Source organism: Magallana gigas, chromosome 7 (genome assembly GCF_963853765.1).
Source record: "Magallana gigas chromosome 7, xbMagGiga1.1, whole genome shotgun sequence".
Classification (NCBI taxonomy): Eukaryota; Metazoa; Mollusca; class Bivalvia; order Ostreida; family Ostreidae; genus Magallana; species Magallana gigas.
In genome coordinates this window covers 39,115,975-39,139,149 of record NC_088859.1, presented here as the reverse complement: position 1 = coordinate 39,139,149, position 23,175 = coordinate 39,115,975, and the positions used below count along the sequence as shown (strand labels likewise).

General features: G+C 33.6%; 5 protein-coding genes across 5 annotated transcripts; 1 reads left to right on the top strand and 4 right to left on the bottom strand.

Moving 5' to 3' along the window:
- Nucleotides 1-481: 481 nt before the first annotated feature.
- LOC105322381 (acyl-coenzyme A thioesterase 13) lies at nucleotides 482-2,740 on the bottom strand. Its single transcript, XM_011421053.4, has 3 exons — nucleotides 2,583-2,740; nucleotides 1,987-2,171; nucleotides 482-866 (listed from the first exon to the last, which is right to left on the bottom strand). Exons 1-3 carry the CDS (start codon nucleotides 2,670-2,672, stop codon nucleotides 713-715), a joined length of 429 nt encoding a protein of 142 aa, XP_011419355.3. The 5' UTR covers nucleotides 2,673-2,740; the 3' UTR covers nucleotides 482-712.
- Nucleotides 2,741-3,370: 630 nt separating this feature from the next.
- Nucleotides 3,371-4,754, top strand: LOC105322380 (thiol S-methyltransferase TMT1A). The gene is made up of 2 exons (XM_066065853.1): nucleotides 3,371-3,583; nucleotides 4,515-4,754. The coding sequence occupies exons 1-2, from the start codon at nucleotides 3,371-3,373 to the stop codon at nucleotides 4,752-4,754; spliced, it is 453 nt and encodes a 150-aa protein (XP_065921925.1).
- Nucleotides 4,755-5,791: 1,037 nt separating this feature from the next.
- Nucleotides 5,792-7,245, bottom strand: LOC105322379 (complement C1q-like protein 3). Its single transcript, XM_034455078.2, has 2 exons — nucleotides 6,790-7,245; nucleotides 5,792-6,502 (listed from the first exon to the last, which is right to left on the bottom strand). Exons 1-2 carry the CDS (start codon nucleotides 7,151-7,153, stop codon nucleotides 6,048-6,050), a joined length of 819 nt encoding a protein of 272 aa, XP_034310969.2. The 5' UTR covers nucleotides 7,154-7,245; the 3' UTR covers nucleotides 5,792-6,047.
- Nucleotides 7,246-12,517: 5,272 nt separating this feature from the next.
- On the bottom strand, nucleotides 12,518-13,687 carry LOC105322378 (caprin-2). Its single transcript, XM_011421050.4, has 2 exons — nucleotides 13,284-13,687; nucleotides 12,518-13,036 (listed from the first exon to the last, which is right to left on the bottom strand). The coding sequence occupies exons 1-2, from the start codon at nucleotides 13,645-13,647 to the stop codon at nucleotides 12,582-12,584; spliced, it is 819 nt and encodes a 272-aa protein (XP_011419352.3). The 5' UTR covers nucleotides 13,648-13,687; the 3' UTR covers nucleotides 12,518-12,581.
- Nucleotides 13,688-14,798: 1,111 nt separating this feature from the next.
- On the bottom strand, nucleotides 14,799-15,844 carry LOC117684500 (C1q-related factor-like). The gene is made up of 2 exons (XM_066065852.1): nucleotides 15,538-15,844; nucleotides 14,799-15,253 (listed from the first exon to the last, which is right to left on the bottom strand). The coding sequence occupies exons 1-2, from the start codon at nucleotides 15,842-15,844 to the stop codon at nucleotides 14,799-14,801; spliced, it is 762 nt and encodes a 253-aa protein (XP_065921924.1).
- Nucleotides 15,845-23,175: the final 7,331 nt, after the last annotated feature.

Below are 23,175 nucleotides of genomic sequence, written 5' to 3'. Positions count from 1 at the left end.
TATTGTTAATTTAATGAGATTCAAGTCAATTATATACAATATATGATTTTGCTTTTAAAAGGTGGAATGGGACACCTGTCGTTAATTGATGTGGATAAAAGTACATTATATATAAAAACACTTCCACCGGTTAAGAATTTTTCTGATTTTACAATATTTGACCAAAAATATGTATAAAAAATGTTTGATAAGGAAAAAAAATAAAAAAAAGCCAAACGGGATTCGAACTCATGACTTACAGATTCGTAGCTATCGGTGAAACCCATAACGCTACGCTGTTAGATATCAAATTTGGAGGTATAAAAACGATAACATAAAGTTATACTTGATTTTATTGTTTATTCTGATTGGAAGTACGTCACAACATTGAGGTGCCCCATACCACCTTAAAGTTAATATGTAAATGTTGGAAAGGTCTAAATTTATTGACCAATGAACGGCGCTCTCCAGTAGGAATCGTCTAACCAATGAGCAGCAAACATTTTCATACTTATCAACTTTTATTCTCAAATGCATATAGACTTGAACAGTTAAAGAATACTTCATTGAGATTATAACACGCAATACATTCTGATACAATACGTTGTACCGGTAACCAATTTATAAGTACATTAGCTGGTACACTTTGGAATTATCCTGACACACAGACGTATAGACAGATCATTGTCTACATACATTGTCCATCACTCCTGAGTAGGTATAGCGACGTCAATCAGCCGACATACTTAGTGTGCTTTCCTTGAGCTACTAGCGATCCTGTGCTTTTAAGTTTTATGTCAACAGAACAGAACGCTAAGGTCTTTCCAACCTTCAGAGTGTCTGCATCAATGACTATGTCTTCTCCTACTCTAACGGGTTTCATAAATCTAAACAAGAAAGGTGAACATGTGTTATTCATGCACGTGTATCAAATATTAAAATAAAAATTAATCTCTTTTTTTTTTACTTCCAAGCTCATAAATTATTCTTGTCTAATTTTTTAAACGTTTTGCAAAACAAGCGCATTTATATTTGCACATTGTGCAGGTAAATAAAATGCTATGCTGGCGAAAAATCTTTGTACAATTTCAATAGCAATGAAGACTTCGAAGAAAACATTGCATTTAGTCCAGAATTTTCTAGTACGTAGGAACTAGGCCACAAGACCCTACATTTGGTTTTTTTGTTTGATCTTTTTCTTTTATCAACTAAAGTAATTTGAGCGATGTGTTTGCGTTTGAAGTGAATTTTCAACGATAAAAGAGCATCCATTGCAGCAAAAATAGAGGAAAAAATCAACAAATTATATATGTCATAGCCCAGGCTTTGTAACTTGGAACCGGCGGGGGGGGGGGGGGGGGGGGGGGGCTTTTTTTGGGCAAAGTTAGACATAACCATAACCAAAGTCCTTTTTTGTTTTTTATTTGTCAAGATTTTTTATTAGTCTAGCGCTAGCCCCCCCCCCCCCCTTTCAATTTGCTCCCGACGCCCCTGCATGTTACATTTCTTCACTATTATCAAAGTTTGAATTTGAGAACATGTGCGCCCATTTTCAATCATTCTTATTTTCAAAGCGTTTTACATATCATCAAATAATTTAAATATACACTGTACTTGCTATTCAAAAGTTGCTTCCACACGTTCAAACAGAACCATTTTAACAAGTCCTTGGACTTTCAGTAGGATGTAACTATCTATTTCTTGCGTCAAAACAAGTCAAAATGAAAAATATTTCAAGCGAAATATACACCGATTGCGTAGCCTTAGCTCAAAAGCCAGACAAATCTTGTTGATTTCAAAGAGCCATGACTGAGTGGCCTACAATAAAATAGACAGGCCTACGTCACAATGCTGTTTGACACAACTACCCAAAGTCCAAGCTCCTGTTAAAATGGTTCTAATTCGAAATGGCATGCTTCAATAAATGATATTACATATTTTTATAACAATCATCAATGAAAGAAATAATTAAATATGAACAGAGCTGCATCCTAAGGTCAGACTTACGACACACTGAGGTCGACACTGACCCCCGGGACCTCCCGTGGGGTGGTCATCAAGGCCCAGGTAGATATAGCGTCCACCAGGGTGGCCGTCACACCCCCGTGGAGAGTCCCTCCCGCGTTTTGGTGTTCCTCCATCACTGTCATTTCACAAGTACATTTGCCATCTCCCCCACCAACAACACGAACCTTGTAAATACATGTATCATATTAATCAAAAATATTAATCAAACATTAATTTACATTTATTTTTTTACATATATCATGCAGTGACATCGTAGAGGAAGCTGACTATGTATCTCTTTACCTATGTATCCGCCTGTCCGATGCCTAACTTTTGAACTTGGCTTATTGCCCACGCGTACGAAATGCACAGTCCAGGTCAAAGGTCGATTTCAATGAAGGGTCAAGGTCATCAAAATTGGAGAAAAAAACGTATGCAAATTGTATGCATAAGATTGAAGTTAGATTATTGAAGTGTATAGCTATGTTTACTTCATCAAATGTAATTTGACATTATTGCGTTAAAATCGGAGATAATTCGAACGGTCGGTACAAATCAAATGATAAGAGCAGATGAGTTCACAAATGTCTACTTACACCTTGAAGAACATTCTCAAACGATTTAGCCTCTGTTCTAAATTTTATCATTTGTTTCAGAAATGCAAGTCCATTGCGAGCACCGGACATATTTGCGTTACCGAATTCAAATGAATCGGGTTTGGACTTCAACCTATATCTTACAACCAAACCACATGACATCAAGATGGCAGAAAGCGACTTGATCGTCAAAACTTTTGTTATCCGCAGAGTTTTTCCTGTATGTGCGGTTTTGATCGTGCTATACGTTTTCAAGAAAAACTCTAAAAGAATAAATGGGATCGTATCAGCTTACGTTCTAAATAGGGCCGTACCGTCTCTTAACAAAGCAACCAAAGGACAGAAACAAAAATTATTCTCAGGAATGTGGGACCAGCAACGCAAACTTGGGCGTGATTTGAAGATTCTTGAAATTGGAGCGGGAAGCGGGGCCAATTTTCAGTTTTACCCTTCAAATAGTGTTGTCACTTGTTTAGACCCCAATGAATATTTTCACGGATATTTGGAGGAAAATTCAAAGAAAAATGGACTAAGTGTTAACTTTTTGAAAGGATTTGCAGAGAAAATGGAAGGTGTAGAAGATAATACTTTTGATGCAGTGACTTGTACCCTTGTTCTGTGCACTGTTAGGAGTGTTGAAAAATCACTTGATGAAGTACAAAGAGTTTTAAAACCGGTACGTATTCTTTCCGTTATATGTGATAGTTTGACTGTTTGACTGTTTCTGTGGAAGCTTACACATCTAGTAATAACAGGTTTTAAATACTTGTAATGGGATGGGAGAAATAATGACGAACCAGACCAGACCAGGATTCAAACCTGGGCCCCCTGAATCTCTAGTTAGGTGCGCTACCAACCGAGTTACCTTGCGTCAGTATTCGAACCAGTCTGACCCTCCCATTCCTCCCCCTAAAATGATATTCGCCATTGAAAATCATGCCAGGCTCTTTCTCTGGCAAAACTTAACCTGTCAGTACCAGGGTTTGGTCATAGCACCAAATGTAACTGGATGGGAGAAGTAATGATAGACCAGACTTGGATTCGAACCCAGGGCCCCATGAATCTCTAGTCAGGTGCTTATCCAACTAAAAAAGCTATATGGCGCCAGTATTCGAAACAGTCTGAGTGTCACATACACAAACAATTCATTCTTCAGTCAGTCTTTTAATATACAAACCTTTGTAAGTGGTAGAGGAGTCTGTAACTGAGTGACTATAAGTTGACTTGGTTGAAAGATGACTATGATAATATCTGATTTATGATTTATCTCATGCAGTCAAATCATTTGCTGATAATTCTTGTACAGTACCAGAATTATCACTTATCAGAGTAACTCCTCTAAATCTAACTTACATTAATTTTCTTACATTTCTGTGTGTGTGTGTGTGTGGGGGGGGGGGTGATGGGAATCATAGTGACCACCATTTTCATCATTTTAAAAGTGGACATTTGTTGGCTCCTGTTATACTACACATTCCTTTACCTTACAGTGCAACTTTATTTTGTGGATCTTGATTTTCAAATATGAGAGTGCAGTAACTAAATGAGAACCCAACATGATAATCCACACTGCCCTGTAGTTTTTGCCATGCAAATGGCCCAATTACTTTTTGACTTATGGCTAAGACATGGGGTGACCTAACTCAAAGTGAAGCCTCATGTGACACTGTTACCAATGTATATTAGTCTAGTGTGACTAAAATTCACATCTAAGTTAATCTGACCAGTAAAAATTTCAGTCAAAATCATTAGTGAAAAAATATTTTTTCCTCCAGGTAGGTATTGCAATTGGTTTGATATTGACAACAGGTTTTGTTGTTAAATTAATATTTTATTACTTTCTTTGTGAATTTTCTTGTTCCTGCTAAATGCAAGTGATATTCATTTGTAATATTTTAAAATACTAGAGTAACTTTAATTTTTTTTTTTCAGGGTGGAAAGTTTTATTTCTTGGAGCATGTGGCAGCGGAGAGAAAGTCAATTACAAAATTTTTCCAGAGACTTCTCAATCCGGTTTGGAGAAGAGCTTTAGGTGGATGTCAGATTATCAAGGAAACAGGGAATGAGGTGCGGAAGGCTGGGTTTGCTGAAACTCAAGTTACACCATTCAATGGATCATTCCCGTTTGTTTTTGTTGTTAGACCTATGTGTATGGGTATAGCAACGAAGTAAATTTCATTTAATCTAAAAGTATTTTATATGGAGATTAAAACTTCAAAGTTCTTGAATTTTAAAGGAGATTAAAGATTTTTCATTGTTCAGGTCAAAATAAAAAATTGATTTGTTTGATGTCCCCAAACTGACTCATCAAAATTGCCCCTACCCAATAATTTTTGTTCAGCTTATTGAATTTGATTTTTTTTTCAATGGCATTTAATTAGACTGTCATGTTAAATAGACATTTGGATGGTATTTTTGTATCAGTAAATATTGAATTTGTTTAGCTTTCTCAGTATAGAAAATATAAATAATATAGTTTAATTATCAGATCATCAATTTGCAAGAAAGATTTTCTAAAAAAATTTATTTATATTACATATATTAATACCCGCCTCAATTTAAACACTGCTATATTCTTACGGTATTTATAGCATGTGGGGATTTTTGTAAGAGCCATAGCACTGGTAGATGAGCGAAAAAATTAATGTGTTCTGTAATGTTTATGTTAAATGGAATAGACTGCTGTGTAATTTTTATTTATTGACATATATTGTGCAGAAGTGTTTACATCAGTGTGATAAACTACGATGATATGCTAAACTGTGTAAGTGAATTACTTAATTTACTCGCCTAGTCTGAGTATTGTTACTGTGATCTGTGTGGTAATGTATTGTACAAATGTTTTTTCAGGTCAATTTTTATTTTTCCATTTACAATTCAGATATATTTAAATTTATTTGCAGGAGCATGTAATACAGAACATTTTACATAATGTATTTTATTTGATGTATGGCAGTAATTTTGTAATTACAAATATATATTACATGTAATCTGTGATAATGTAGGGTGATCTATGATAGAGTTTATTTAATCACCCTCCTTTTTCTGTTTATGTATATTTCAATTTATTTGTTTACAATTTCATCAAAGTAATTTTACATGTAACATTGTGTTTACAAAATGACAATATCAATCTATTAAAGCGTTTCATAATATGAAAACTTATTTTTACAGACATGTACTTCAAACATTTGACTTAAAACAATATATTCGCCTGAATAGTACAGTAGTAGATATTTTCACACTGTTGTGTATCAATCTACCTCCATGCTAATATTTTATTAAAAATGGCTATGATTTATATCAACTTTCACATTCATTTCTGTGAGCAAAAGAGTGAGAATATATTGTATTGTTCGTTTTTCCTAGCCTTTAATAATTGTAAGAATAAAATTAGAACTGATTTATATTTTTAAGTCTTTAATTGGGAAAGTTTGCCTGTGACTTATATCATGGACAATACAACTAAAGGCGCCATCCAGCAAAAGTAGTGAATGCACGTGAATCTACATGTATGTTCGCTGTGTCACTGGCACTTGTTGTACGTAGGATGACGCTGTCTCCCTGACTTAGGACAACCACTGCTGTGTTAGAATCGGAGTCAAAGTCACCTGTAACTTGTGTGTCAGCAAGTGTACCCCCAACAACGGCATCGTTAACCATCAAGTTGATCCAGTGAGCCCCATGGGGATTTATATTGATTGTCCAGGTGAAGACATATGTCCCTGCATATGGAGCAACGAATGTTCCACTGTACTTATTGTAGCCATTCCCAAGGTTTGTTTTCAACACGTCAAAGACGAGCGCATGATGATTGCTTGGGGTGGGCTCGGATTTTGACATGTAAGCGTAAAAGGCCACTGGCTCCACGGGTAGAGGCGTTGTGGAGGGGGACCCAGCGTCAGAAAGGAGGAGGCGTCCTACAAAAAAGTCAACAGTTAGGATAGAAACGGTTACATATAAAGTAACAAATTGACCATTAGTCTATATCGTGTTAATTGTTAAAAGAAGGCTGCACAAATATTGTTCCTGATGAAATAATGCCACTTGTGGTAAGTTAAAATTACGTTTTTCCGTATACCGTATATTAGAATGATTTAAAGGAAATAAAACGTTTTTCTAAAAAATGTATCTATTAATTTTAAGCGTCTGTTTAATTGACTTTTTTTTTTAAAGAAAATACAAGTAGTTTGATAACTGCACTTACGATGTACAGCAGTTTCTCTAAAGGCACCACTGGGTTCCTCCTGCTTATCCAGATTTTCAATATTAGAATATTCTTGTATTGTTGTCACGTGTCTTCTAAGGTCGGATACTTCTTGTTTCAAAGCTTCGTTTTCATCGGAAATGTTTACCAACCTATCTTTCATCAGTAAATTATCATTCTCCAACTTAGTGACAGTAATCTTCAGGGCATCGTTCTCCATCTCAAGTCTCGTCAACCTCTTGTTTTGTTCCCGTAGCAAATTTCTGATGACCGCTATTTCATTTTTCATTAATTTCATCTCATCAGCCATGCTTAGAGATAAACATATTGCAGCAAATACTAGAGTAAGTATGGTCCAAGTCATGTTTGTAACTAAATTCTCGTATTTTCAACTGATAAGAAACCTCTAAATATGGATCAGAGATTGGTAAAGTAGAATAATCAGTCCATTGCAGATAAAAATAAATAAACGTATTACTAGTATATAGTATGTTGTAGCATTAAGTTTAACATGTTTTATAAATATTATCAAGTATAGCATAAAGCGAATCAGTAAAGAAAAAACAGATTAATAATCATTGATTTCACCACATCTAACCTGCCATGCCTTTTAATTATCTAGTGCGATGGATGCTACAACATCTGCCAAATGTGATCAAAGCCATTATATATTTTCTACTGATAAGAACTCTTTGATACTCAAAATAAATTTGAATTACTAACAAATCATCTTGACTTTAATTTGTACTGTTATTTCAAGAACACTGCGCAATTCCCCCAAAAATCTTATATGCTTTAATTTTTGGTATGTAAAGCTCGAATATCCTTTCCAAAGCCATTGCGTAAATATGTAATGGGTAAATAACGAGATAGTGTTGAATAGTTTAGAGAAAACATTCCCTCCGAGGGCTGAAGGCCCGAGTAGGGGATGTTTTCTCTAAACTATTCAACACTATCGAGTTATTTATCTTACTAAATAAAATTCCCCCATTGAATCTCAAAGAAGCATTGACCCATTCACATATCCAACTGTGCTGTAATACAAAAGGATCTAGCTCATTTATGATTCAAATAGTACCATACCCAATAGCCTAACCAAACACACCCTTTATTCATGGACGAGTGAACAGGTGCGCATGTTATAGTAAACCATTCCGCTGTACTGAGCAGACTTAAATTTAGATGATGAATTTTTTAACGCAAAGTACATTCAATGTATATAGAAGTCTATACTACCGGGAAAGACGCAGATACCATTTGAATGATATTTTAGACTTGCAAGGAGAAAGGACAAATCAGAAATTTGACGAAAAATTAACAGACGATTATTCGTTAAAAATTTGGATAGGAGTCTTATGAAGTCGTAGTGCGACAATATTCCTTAAATTGTTAAAACTAAGGAAAAGGAGTGATATGGTTCAAGGTTCAAAGAAGAAGTCTACAAGTGTTTATGGAAGTGATTTATATGTGATCCCAAATCTATCAAAATTAAGAAAAGGAGATATTTCTGCTGAAATTTTTATTCGTGGCTTATCGGATATACATTTATGGATGACAGGATTCTGTGTTTATGTTGGATTTATGTTGGAAATACGTTTCAACATTTTGTTATTTTTATTTGTTTTATGCACTGTTGGATATTTTGAATATCCAACTGATGGGCGGTTGGATATTAAAAATATCCAACTGCCCATCAGTTGGATATTTATATATCCAACACCTGCTGGTTGAAAAGTAAAAATAAACGTTGACTAAATACAATGGGTGACGTCATAGAAGTTTTTTAATGCACGATAACCATGCCCTTGCAGACGGAGCAACGATTTCTAATGTTGGTTTTCTGCACGTCAAAGATAAGTGCATGATGGCAGCTGGGGGTTTTGGCTCGGATTTTGGCATGTAAGCGTAGAACGTCGCTGGCTCCACGGGTAGAGGCGTTGTGGAGTGGGACCCAACGTCAGGAAGAAGGCCTACAGAACAGTCAACATTTGGAATGAAAACGTTTACATACATTGTAAAAATAATCACCATTAGTCTATCACATTCATTGTTAGAAGACGGTCGCACATATATGATTCCTGCTGAAATAGGGCTTCTTTTGGTAGGTTAAAAAATGAAAAGTTTTTACATGTGAATATTAATAAATTAAAGGAAACAAAAATAGACATTTTTAATCATAAGTGTCTGTGTAATTGACAAAATGTATTATATCGTTATCTCGATTTGAAAATCTGATAAACGCGCTTACAATGTATTTCAGTTTTTTCCAAAGCACCCCTGGGATTTTTCCGGCTTATCCAGATTTTCACGATTTGAATTTTTTAGTATGGTGTCCTTGTCTGCTTAGATCACTTACTTCGTGTTGTAAAACTTTATTTTCATTGGAAATATCCCCCAATCTATCCTTTAAAATAAACTATCATTATCTATCTTAGAGAGAGAGAGAGAGAGAGAGAGAGCGATCTTAAGGACGTCGTTCTTCATTTCCAGTCTCGTCATCCTTCGGTTTTTATGCCTGTTGCAAATGTTTGATGTTTGATGAAATGATGTTTGATGAAATGTTTCATCTTTCAGAGACTTCATCATCTGCCATGCTTTGAGATAAACATATTGCAGCAAATACAAGAGAAAGTATGGTCAACGCCATATTACATGTATGTATACTAAATTCTCGTATTTTCAACTGATAAGAAAACTCTGAATATAGATCAGAGATTGGTTTAGCAGAATCATCATTCCATTGCAGATAAAACTAAAATATAGTATTATGATATTCAGAATCATTACTAGTATGTTTAACACCTTTGATAAATGTTGTAAGCATAGCACAAAGTACATCAATATATGGTTGAAATGCTTAAAAACTAGATTAAAAACCATTGGTTAAACTTTTTTTATCTGCCACGCATATAAGTATACTACGTGCAGTAAATTCATGTATAACATCTTCTGCTAAATATGGTCATGGTCATTCTCTCTTTTTCACTGACACACACTCTTGATAAGGGAGCGAAATCTTGAATGAACAACAAATTATCTTCAATCTGTAATACTAAATGAAACTGTGCAATTCCCCAAGAAATATTTTTTGGGTTACCAAGCTCTAATATTAATTTTGAGTCCCCGTATCGACTCCCAGGGAAGTCTATCGTGATGGTTTTAGTACGGATCGTATTAAACGTCTATGCCATCGGCTGTAATCAACATAGTTAAGTTCTGTCTTTATTCTGCCATTTTAAGAGTCCCCCAGACATCCGAACTTCATTTCTTCAAAAGCATTTTTTCGAATTCCTGTGCCTTTGAATCTTTGACAGGTTTAATTTCCGTTTAATAGACATTCAGAAAGTTGAGAGAAAACCAAGAGAATGTGACTGTTGAAAGGAAGGAGGGACAACAGGCAAAAAGCACATATTTAAAGGAGAAAATAACCACTTTAGAAATATATATCACAACCATATGTTTGCATAATAGCAAAAGAATTAAGAACGTTTAATGTTATATATTTACATTCTGTGTATATTTTTCCTAATGCTTGCATTGAAAATCTGCGACTTTCAATTTCATGTAAGCATGCTTTTAAGCTAGTCTGTTCATGGCGCATCAGCACAAATATAAACGTCATCACGCGTTTTGAATATAACACATGTATTTATTATTGTTAGATTTAATACAACGTTTATAGTTACTTAACCAATTTGATATGTATTATTCGTTATTAATGAAATACTTCTCCACAAAGTTTCTTGCATTTTAGTTTTAGCCGCGGAAACGAACTAAATTACATATTAATATGGCTGTTCCATGGTTATGTTTTGTTTCATATTCCTGACTAAGAATGTGATGGCATTAAAAAGGTATGGTCACGATTTTGGTAAAAAATTATTTTTCCGATTTTAATATTTACAATGTCCCAGAAAGGCTTTTTCAATTGGCAATTAAAATTTGAGGAACATTTGTTGAGTTATACGCGAGATACAGAGCTTGAAATTCTTCGCTATGTAAACAAAGCGTTTGTTTACAATTTGAACGTTGAAGTAAAAACTTCCGTTTTAAACCCAAAACGAATGTGTTAAACGTTAGGAACTGTTTATCTAGTATGCTTGAAATAAATAAAAAAAGATAGACAAATAAGCTGGAAAAAGATTTTTTACTGGTGTATTGAACCTATGTAAACAAAAACAGGACATGAGTCTTGTTAACATGACAAAGAATTGTGAACCCTGTATCTTGCTTAACACTCTATGAATGATTCTCAAATTTTATTTGATCATTAGAAATGCATTTCTAAAGCATTGTAAATTATAAAAACATAAAAATAGAATTTGACCTAAATAGTGATAATTCCCCTTTAAAGCAAATCATGATCACCAGGGGTAGGATAAGGCCTCAATGGAAGGGGTTTGATACTTACATTGGAATAAATGGAACATTTTTTCTTCTTTTAAAAAACTGGAACAACGGAAGAAGCTCATTAAGTAACTTTTAAAGAATATGTAGAAGAAAATTTCTAAAATCTTTAAAAACCAAAGCTTTTGTTGGCTACTGTTGCTCAGGTGAGCGATGTGGCCATTACACCTCTTGTTAATGTGTTTTGTTTTGCAAAAGACTTATTCAATCAAAATACAAACAAATAACTCAAAGCGATGCTGCATTTGTTGGTGCTACCAGTATTTATTGGTCTTGTGTGACTTACATGACCTGCAAAAATTATAGTGATGTCTAAATCATCCGCGAAGAAAAATTATTTTCACCTCCAGTTAAGTGTTACTATTAAAGTGACACTTCTTTCATTGTGGATGATTTGGTTCCTACATAAAGCAAGTAATATTCATTTGAAATAGGGCATTTGATTTTTTCATGGTAAAAAGATTTATTTCTTGGAACATGTGGCAACAGAGAGTAAGAAAATTACATTTGTTTTCCTAAGGCTTAATAACCCATCAAGGGAAAGAGCTAATGGTGGATGTAAGCTTATCAAGGAAACAGGGAAAGACTTTAAAATTAAACGTAAATTATAAAACGTAATTTTAAGAATTAAACAGTGTAAAGGATCCCATTTGTATTTCTTGTTAGATCACCATGCAGGCTGAAACTAGCAGTCACTAACAGCAGGCTCCACTAAGCCAGTAGAAGCTAGCAGCCAATAAGGAAATTCATCAAGGTACTGAGAGTACTCGAAAAACAGAAAAATATATATTACTTCATTATTGACATATTTTAATTAATATCAGGACAATTGTGAACCTTTGAAATATATACAAAAGACTATTTAGCTCACTCGAACTTTGTCATATTTAAGCATTTCACAATGATATAGGGGTTAAAAGTGGTCCATTACCTTCCTTATCTTTGAAGTGTGCATCAAACGAATAACAGGGCAGTGTAGGGGGCATATGGGGCTATTATTCCCCGGTCTCAATTTTGGGCTGTAGGGGAACCACCTAATGGCTCCTAGGGGTTCTGGCTAATTTTAGGAGTTTATACCTCACTTTTTTTCAGAATGTGAAACATTTGTTTTACACATCCAAAACATTTGACTTTGTATAATACTAGTATATCCGCTTGAATGATAGTAGATATCTTACTATTGTGCACCAATATATTTCCATGATGATCTTTTATCTATTTGAGAAATGGCTATTTTTATGGCTTTCATATTTCTGTGAGCAAGATAAAAGTTGTATTGTCAGGTTTTTTCGCAGACTTTACAATGGTAAGAATAAAAGTTAAACAGGTTCATATTTAGTAGACTTTAATTAGGAAACCTGTTATGCCTAAAATGGACAATACCACTAGAGGCGCCATCCGGCAAAACTAGTGACAGCATGCACGTCTGCATAAATTTGAGCTCTGTCACTGGCACCTGTTGTTCGCAGGCTGACACTGTCTCCCTGACTTAAGACAACCACTGCTGTGTTAGAATCGGAGTCATAGTCATTTGCATCTTGTGTGTCAGTGAGTGTCCCCCCAACAATAGCATTGTTGACCATTAAGTTGATAAAATGAGCCCCATGGGGATTTGTGTTGATCGTCCAGGTGAACACATATGCCCCTGCAGATGGTGCAACGAATGTTCCACTGAATTTGTTGTAGCCATTTCCAAGGTTGGTTTTCAACACGTCAAAGATGAGCGAATGATGATTGCTTGGGGTGGGCTCGGATTTTGACATGTAAGCGTAGAAGGCCACTGGCTCCACGGGTAGGGGCGTGGTAGAGGGGGACCCAGCGTCAGGGAGAAGGAGTCGTCCTACAGAAAGTTAAATTCACCATTAGTTTATCGTGTTAATTGTTAGAAGACGGTTTCACAAATATTGTTCACGACCAAATATGGCTAATTATTTGATTAGTTGAAATCAAAATTTTTTTTTCCAAATGATTTAAATAATTTAAAGGAAACAAAATGCATTTTCAAAAGTAATTATAAGCGTCTGTGTAATTGATAAAATGGTTTAAATTCTTAATGTCGTTTAGAGAAGTCTGATGAGTGCGCTTACGATGTACAGCAGTGTCTCTAAAAGCATCACTGGGTTCTTCCTGCTTATCCAGATTTGCAAGATTTGAATCTTCTAGTATTGTTGTCACTTGTCTTCTTAGATCTGTTACTTCGTGTTGTAAAACTTTGTTTTCATTTGAAATATCCACCAATCTATCCTTCAAAAGCAAACTTTCATTCTCCACCTTGGAGAGAGCGGTCTTGAGGATATTGTTCTCCATTTCCAATTTCGTCATCCTCTCGTTTTGATCCTTTAGCAAATGTTTGATGACTGCGATTTCATCTTTCAAAGACTTCATCTCATCTGCCATGCTTTGAGATAAGCATGTTACAGCAAATACTAGAGTAAGTATGGTGAAAGCCATATTGTATAGACTAAATTCGCATATTTTCAACTGATAAGAAACCTCTGAATATAGATTAGAGATTGGTAAAGTAGAATTATCAGCATTGCAGATAAACATTTAGTTCATCAATACCTGGTGAAAGTGCTTTAATAAATACAGGTTAAAAAGCATTGATTTCAAATCTTATCGGCCATGCATATTAATATACTCTGTGTGTTAAGAAATACAACAGCATCAACTAAATACGGCCAAGGTCATGCTCTATTTATCACTGATACGAACCCCTTGATAATAGAATTAAATCTGAATTACCAACAAATCATCTTCCATTTGTAATGTTATTTTAGGGACACTGTACAAATTCCAAAACTATCTTCTGGTATATCAAACACAAATATAATTTCTGTAACAGTGCGAAAATTGCAAGATTACGTATCTGAAACCCCGTGCCGACTCCCAGGGAAGTCTATCATGACCATTTTAGTCAATTCGGACCGTAAGAAAAACTTCTACGCCATCGGATTTAATCAACACTGTTCAGTTCTGCCTTTAGTCTACGATTTTGAGAGTCCCACAAACATTAGAATGTCATTGGACCTTCAAGAGCATTTTTATAAATCACATATCCGTGAACCTTTGACAGATTCGGTTGTCGTTTAATAGAAAATCAGGAAATAAAGGACAAACAAAGAGAATGTGACTGTTAAAAGAAGGAAGGAAGAAAATTGTTCCATGATGCCCAAAAAGTGTAATGCGCTGTGACTATTTGGCCTTGTAAACCTAACTTAATTTTTGAACACATTCAAAATATTTAGAGAATAAAGAATTTGTGATATATCTATTTCTCACACATTACCTTGTTTGCAGAATTAACGCTAGCACTTTTAATTGAAATTATCTTTACATCATAACTTAAAAAAAAACGTTATTTCAAGAGAAAATTTCCACTTTATTTATAAATCACAACCATTTGCATGCATTAAAAGAAAAAAAGTGAAAATCATGTTTTGTCTGTTAATTTGGTGTCATCGCCTTCTGGCTGTTTCATTACTACTACATTTCTTTCAAAATTAAATTAAGATTACGACAAACACAGTTTTTGTAGTCTTTTATTAAAAAAGTATACCTTTAAGATAACAAATATTACAAATATAGTCGTTATATTCCAACTATAGTCGCCAACCGGCAAAACTAGTAAATGCATGCACATCCGCAACTAAAACAGCACGGTCGCTTGGAAGTGTTGTACGCAGGTTAACACTGTCACCCTGATCAAGGACAACCACTGCTGTGTTGGAATCAGAGTCAAAGTCGGCAGTATCTTGTGTGTCACTAACGGTACCACCTACAATTACATTGTTCACCATTAGGTTAATCCAATGAGCCCCATGGGGATTTGTGTTGATGGTCCAGGTGAACACATAAGCCCCTGCAGATGGTGCAACAAATGTTCCACTGAATTTGTTGTAGCCATTTCCAAGGTTGGTTTTCAACATGTCAAAGATGAGCGAATGATGATTGCTTGGGGTGGGCTCGGATTTTGACATGTAAGCGTAGAAAGCCACTGGCTCCACGGGTAGGGGCGTGGTAGAGGGGGACCCAGCGTCGGGGAGAAGGAGTCGTCCTACAGAAAGTTTGCAGTTAAAATGAAACGTTGTAAAAACCAGTTTACAACTAAGTTATCATGTGTTAGAAGAAGAACGCTGCACAAGTATAATTCCTAATAAAAAAAACTACTTATACATGTTGTAAGTTGAAATCAAAAGTATCTCCAAATAAAAGGAAACAATGCATTTTTTAAAACGTAGACATCTTTTATTATAAACGTCTAGATGTACTTGAATTTTTATAGCGCAATGTATTATGATTTTTTTTTTACAAATAGTCTGCTAAATGTGCTTAGCTTACGGTGTACCGCATTTTCTCCGAATGCACCACTAGGTTCTTCCTGCTTATCCATATTTGCATGATTTGAATCTTCTAGTACTGTTGTCACTTGTCTGCGATCGCTTACTTCGAGTTTTAAGGCTTTGTTTTCATCAGAAATATCCTCCAACCTATCTTTCATCAGTAAATTATCATTCTCCAACTTGGAAACAGTGATCTTCAGGGCATTGTTCTCCATCTCAAGTCTCGTCAACCTCTCGTTTTGTTCCCGTAGCAAATTTCTGATGACCGCAATTTCATCCTTCATTGATTTCATCTCACCTGCCATGCATGTTGCAGTAAATGCAAGAATAAGTACGGTTAAAGCTATGTCTTTGTAGACCACCATTTTTCTGAATTAACAACTGATAAGAAACTGATAAGAAACACAGATTTAGCCCCGGAGCCACGAACGTTGAAATTCACAGATTTGAGTAGAAAAAGACCGTTGAGTTCGACTCTAGACGTTCGTGGCCCCGGGGCCAGAAGTTTTTGAATAGCAGAAGCGGTTCCAGCAATATGGAAAAGGGGAGGAGAGTTTCAGTCGATGAAAATCAATACGTGGAAAATTCAGCATTCGTCAAAAAGCAAGGACTTTTTGAACGATTCCTGTGCGTAGTTTAATGTTAAAATATAAACCCTTTCCACGGTATTTTTTTAAACAGAATTTCCGATTCTTCGAAACACCTAAACAAAAAAAGAAGCTTTTTTCGGGGGGGGGGGGGGGGGTATGCGAGTATGAAGTAGTTATAGTATTTCAGAAAAATAACATAACCGGGTTATGCAATTTTCTGTTATATCATTATTTTTGGTATGTAACGAAGTAAAACTTATCTATTATAGCAAGCAATAAATTACGGTCCAAAATCCTTTAAATAAGAGATTTTTTAAAGCATTTATTTGAGACAATTTACGAAATCCTATTTAGCTCATTTTTGGTAGGTAAATTTTTTTTTAGTTTTTTTGCGAATAAACGCGAAACTTTCGCGATATAACGCGTAATTTTTGCGAATAACCGTGAAACTTTCGCAATATAACGCGAAACTTTCGCGGATAAACGCGTTACTTTTGCGATATAACGCGAAACTTTTGCGAATAAGTGCGTTACTTTCGCGAATAAACGCAAAACTTTCGCAAATAAACGCGTTACTTTCGCGAATAAACGCGAAACTTTCGCGAATACATGTAAACGCGAAACTTAAATTTAAATATTGGCATTTCATACAAGAACCCCTATGAAGTACAATGACTGAAAACAAACAGGCTTGAGGTAATGCTAAATGTAATGGTAATGCATTGCAATGCATTACATGTTTTCAAAGTAATGCTAGTAATGTGTAATGCCACAAAATTAGCATTACAATTAATGGTAATGTAATTAATTACTTTCCAAAATCTAGTGTAATGCTGGCATTACATGGCATTACTTTGCATTACTATGCTTATTTATGCATGTTCACTTTTAAAAATGCGATGAATAAATGAATAATTGAAATTGAATTTGATTAAATTTATTTTTAAAGAAGAAAGAAATAATTCTTGAGATAAAAATGTTTTCATTGTATTATTAAAAAAGATTTTTAAAAATTCATTTTTGAATTGTTAATATTACTAAATATAACAGCACAATTTCATAACATTTTTAAGAGTGTTGTTATTAAGAGTTTTTAATCATTTAAACAACTTACTCCAATTAGTTTGCACTTCAGTAAGAAATGTGTCAACAACACACTATGCCCCCAGAATAATCTAATTATCAAAACAATCTATTGATATAAGAAGTGCTTAACACCCCAATCCCCTTCCCTTCGCTATGTCCCAATAGAATAGGAGACAGACATGCACTTTTAAAAGCAAAATGAATACACTGTCCATCCATGATGAAAATAATTATCACTTCCATATTATAACCCATTTAAAAATAATTACACTTACTTATTTTCTCTCTCTCTCTCTCTCTCTCTCTCTCTCTCTCTCTCTCTCTCTCTCTCTTATAGTAAGTACACTGTACATTAGTTTGGACTGATAGAAAATACAAGATTCATGTATTTTTTCTATTATTGCACTTCATATATCCTAAGATAAAGATCGTCAAACAGTACCGGTACTTTTCAGTCCCGGCTTCGACTGCTCCTGTAAAACATTTATTTAGTATAGCTTGGAAGATTTTCAAATTAACAGGATGCAGTTAAAAGATGAAGCCTTTGAAACTTCGATCATATTACAAAAGCAATCTTTTGTCTTAAAGTGTCCTCAGTAGAAAGAAATACAATTAAAACACCGTATCTTAAGAAATATAACTGGAAAAAACCATCTGTTTATGAATTAATACAATTAAGTGTCCAAAATTATAAAGATTTGTGTAATTTCTATTTATATATAAATATCTCAATTTAGCTTTAAATAACTGCAACATCATTCCATAAATTGTTTTTTGTTATGCATGTAATTCTGTGTCTCTATTTCGTATCCTACATTGTATCATGCCAAATGTCTATAAATATCATTTTACTTATGTAATACGTATGTTGTTCATAATGCCACACAATGATTATATATTGAGCAAATAAAGAATGACTCTTGTATAGTCATTAAATTTGAACCTGATATTGAGCATGAACCTGTAGATATGTTAAAGAGTGTTTTATATTTGAAACATTTGCAAAAACTCTTTATTAGCTTTGCTTTTTTAAAACAAAGTAATGGTAATGGTAATGCATTACTTTACTCATGTAATGGTAATGTAATGCATTACTTCAAGAAAATCAAGTAATGGTAATGGTAATTTAATGCCCAAATTCATGAAGTAATGGTAATGTAATGCATTACTTTACAATGTAATTCACCCAAAGCCTGAAAACAAACATATTAATTTTAAATAAAACAAAATAATCTTATTATATAAAGATGCAAACGAATCAGATTAAACCTTATACAAATTTATATAAATTCAAACGTATGAAATCTTTTAAATCTTAGTACTGACTTTCAAAGAACACTATGCATCGCGTTTCTCACATTCTCATTGGCGCTGTATTATAAGAATTAGGCATTAACATGTTGATTATAACAATTTTAATTCGAATTAAAAGCTTTATTAAGTATCATTTTAGAATTGAAAGGATATCATTCTTCAAACGTTATAATAAAAGTTATATCGCCGCGACAAAAATTAACGTCTAGTTAATTTTAATATCAGAAAGATAAATCAAGCTGTGATTTGAAAATTTTAAGCTATTGTTGAAATATATATGACGTAAATTCGTCCTCTAAAGAGCGATATATGATATAAGTCAAATTTGGCCCCCAGGCTATTTTTAAAATGATTCAGGTACATTAATTTGTTGTGCTATTTTATAAAAGAGTTGACATAAAATATGTTTTTCACCTATTTATTTGATTTATATGCACTCACTGGCAGTATATGACGTCAGGAGTAACGCTATTTTTATAATTCAATCAAAATCAGTAAAAAATTGACATTTTTCTTATCTTTTTTCGAATGGGAAATATAGAGCGACTCTTTGAACAAAAACAAACTTTTGGTCACTTATACGTATTGGGGAGATACATCTTTGGTGAAAATATTTTGTTTGTTCAAGCAGTCTTTCAATGTTTCCTTAAAGGAAAACTGCTTCAAAACAAGCCGTTTTATGCTTAAAATGAGAAAATGGTGGGAAAAAGTAAGCTTTATGATGTCATATTTTTAAATTGTGGACACTAAAAATCGAACTGAAAATTATGAAAAAACTTCAAATGTATATTTGTACAAATAAAGCAAAGAATTGCAGTTAAATGTCTATGTTCATTTAAGGGGGCCATTTTAGACTCAAACCATATATAGTCCTTTATCACTATGTCATTTGAAAATCAGTACTAAGATTTCAAGATGCTCATGGTTGAAAAGGTTGATTAAAGGTAAAAAATCATGGATAGATATTTTTGAAGCTATTAATTGTGTACAAATTGTTAACAAATTACTCGATTTTTGTGTTCATATCTGAATGTGTAATTCCAAAAAATAATGTTTTTTGGCAAGATGTTTTCAATTCTTTTCTCTGTGTTATGAAATCTTAAAATGTGAGTTTCGTCAAAGAAAACCTCCCTAGTATTCCTGTTTGGTATAACACAAATATTAAAGTGGGTATGAAAACACTATTTATAAAAAGCTGGTATGAAAAGGTTGTCAAAATAATCAGTGATTTTCTTGATGTAAATGGAAATCTTTTACCACATTATATTTTTCAACATATATATAGATTTGATATGAATGTCTGTATTATGCAATATAACAGTGTAGTAAGTGCCATATCAAGATATCTTAAATCTTACAAAAAATTCATACCAAGGGTTTATTACTCCATATATTCCAATATATTATAAATCTTTGTTTTTGCATAATAAATGTACTATTGTAGTGTATAGACAATTAAACTCTTGTAATGTAATTCCTACTTCCATATCCAAGTGGGAATCAGAGTTAGTTCAATATGGAGCCAAAATATGTGTTAATGATGCTTTTAATGTATGCTTTAAAACAACTAAAGACACTCAGCTACAATGGTTACAATTTAGATTACTTCATAGAATTCTACCTGTGAATCATAAGAAAATTAATGTGGTGTCCTCTGACTATTGCTCATTTTGTAAACATGAAGTAAAGACAATTCAGGATGTCTTCATAAACTGTGAAAAAGTATCCACAATATGGAGCAACCTAAGCTTGCATATTTACCATACTACTTCCTTAAGACTTGGTTTTAATGTAGTTAATATTTTGTTAGGTGAACTTCCAATGTCTAAAAACAACAAAGTTATTAATTTAATTATTCTATGTTCGAAAAAATATTTGTTTACTTGTTTAAAAAAAGGCAAACTGCCATGCCTTTCTGGTCTTTTATCTTATTTATTCAACAAATACAAGGTTGAAAAATATATAGCTTGTAAAAATTTTGAAATGCATAAATTTGTCAATACTTGGCAACCCTGGTTATCTATCTGTGACACTATGATTCAATCATAGTCATGTTATTTGTCTTAATTAACACTTTGTTTATAAATTACCAATTCAATGCTTTCATCTGTTCTAATATTCTTCTTCTTTTATATTTACCTTATGTATTTTTTTTTCTTCTTCGGTTTTTGTTTTGTTTTGGTTTAATTCTTTGGTTATTTTTCCAATTAAGCAGCCTCTACCAATTAGATTAATTGTGTGAGAGAGTGAGCATGCGTGAATGAAAGAATATTTAAAAAACTGTATTGAATTTACTTAATATGTTTCTTGAAAGTAAAATAAAAAAAAAAAAAGATTTCAAAGGTTTCCGACGGTTAAATTTATTTTGAATCTATAAGAAAAAGATAATAATAAATGTCTGTTCGAACACAGGGTCGGCGAACAAATGAAAAATGATGCTCTAACTTGGAACATATAACAACTTAAATGTAATGAAGTTTTTTCAGATTTATTTATATCTACATGTAAAAAAATGATAATTTTTTCTCATAAATCAACGGAACACGGATCATATAGTAATAATGAATAATAAGAATTTCATTATTTAAAACTAAAAGTATTTGCTTTCAATCACTTTTCTTGCTCTTGTTCTTCAAGGGTTCTTGTATGAAATGACTTTATTTACATAATAGTTTCACGTTAATTCGCGAAAGTTTCGCGTTTATTCACGAAAGTAACGCGTTATACCGCAAAAGTTTCGCGATTATTCGCGAAACTAACGCGTTTTATCGCATAAGTTTCGCGTTTATTCGCGAAACTAATGCGTTATATCGCGTAAGTTTCGCGTTCATTCGCGATTTTTTTTTTTACCAACGAAAATGAGCTCAATGGGCTTTCGTAACAATTATAGTATTTAATATGGAGATAGGAAAAATCGCATTAATTAAGCATTATGATTTTTTTTAAATTCATACGTCCCAGAGAAAGTAGTTACGACCAAATCTCTGGATTTGCCAATGAATAGACAGCAGTTTGGAGATACATTGTTGCTAAAAGTAATGCATGACACTCGTTTCGTGTAATTTATGTACTGGTATAACTATTCTGAAGCATTAATAAAAAATCTATATATTAAGGAATTTTCTTTCAATTTAGATGATATCATTTGAACCAGATTTTGACGATTGCTTATGTTTATTTCAAAACTGAACAGTGAAAAAATATATCATTCATCAAAACAAGAAAAATTAATGATAGTCATCGTGTATAGTCGATATAATCCTCCCCTCTGCATCTATAATATGACAATAATGAAGTAGTCTCCTGTTTCTGACGTATCGAAATCTCAAAAGTATAGTTGCATAAATGCCCATTTTGTTGATGTGTTAGGAATCTAAAAAATTACATTTTCTTTCTTTTTACAATGTACTATTACGTGTCAAAAGTATGTCAATTTTCCTATACATATATATGTTATTTATTTTAATAATTAATAGGAAGAAGATATATATATATTAAATTATGAGAAAACATATAACGCCAGGTGCCTGTGAACAATTCTTACTTAAATACTTTGTTAATGATACGCCTTTCTTCAGATTTTTTAACAATGAAAAAAAAACCATGTTCAGACAGCAAATTAATCAGTGTATAGTTTTTCAGTAATTTTTCTGTTTTACTATTCCTATCATAACGGTAATATTGCACATGTTGAGCATGGCCCTTATATTCGCATGGAATTCAACTATGCAACATTGAGATGGTGACAATGGGATAAAAAGATTTTCAAGAAAATTTGGTTTGACCTTGACCTCTTGCTTAGAAATTTTCCAGGTGGCATAGAGCAGCTAAATCAATCTCATGACCCCTTATATACACTTTTCCGCTATAACCTTCACATTGACTTGGTTCAAGATCACTGCACGCCATTAACCCAAAAGCTCTGTTTAAGTGAAGTATTTGCCAAATACGGATAAGTGGAGAGTGTATATATGCCCTTAAAAAAGGACTATTGTGTGAATCGATATGACCTTAACAATTGACCTACAAACATCATTCAATGTCACTACATCCCCTTTGATCAAAGACACAATGTAGGTAAAGTATGAGCCAGATTAGTGCAAAGGAAGAGAAGATATGCTCCAGACAAGGATTTTTCATATAATTCTGCTATGACCTTCACATCTGGCTTTGAGAATAGGTTCAAGGTCACAGCATCCCATTTACTCAAAGGCTCTGTTTATGTGAAGTTTGAGCTAAATAGGGCTAAGTTGAAAGTATATATGCTCTGAAAAAAAAGAATTTTTGGATAGTGGCCTGATATGACCTTGACCTACAAACTTCATTCAAGGTCACTGCACATCCTTTAACCATAGACACTCTTAGTGAAGTATAAGCCAAATTGTACTGATGGGAAAGAAGATATGCCCCGGACAAGGATTTAAATATAATTCTGCTAAGATCCAATCTTAGACCTAGAAACACGGTTCAAGGTCACTGCATACCTTTTACTCAAAGGCAATTTGTGGGTGAAGTATGAGCCAGATTGGACCAAGGGGAGATAAGATTTGCTCCAGACAAGCGATTTTGGAAGGACAGAATGACAGAAAGATGGACAGACAGATCACTATAGGGCGCCCGCAGAGCAGGGCCCTAATAATGATAAA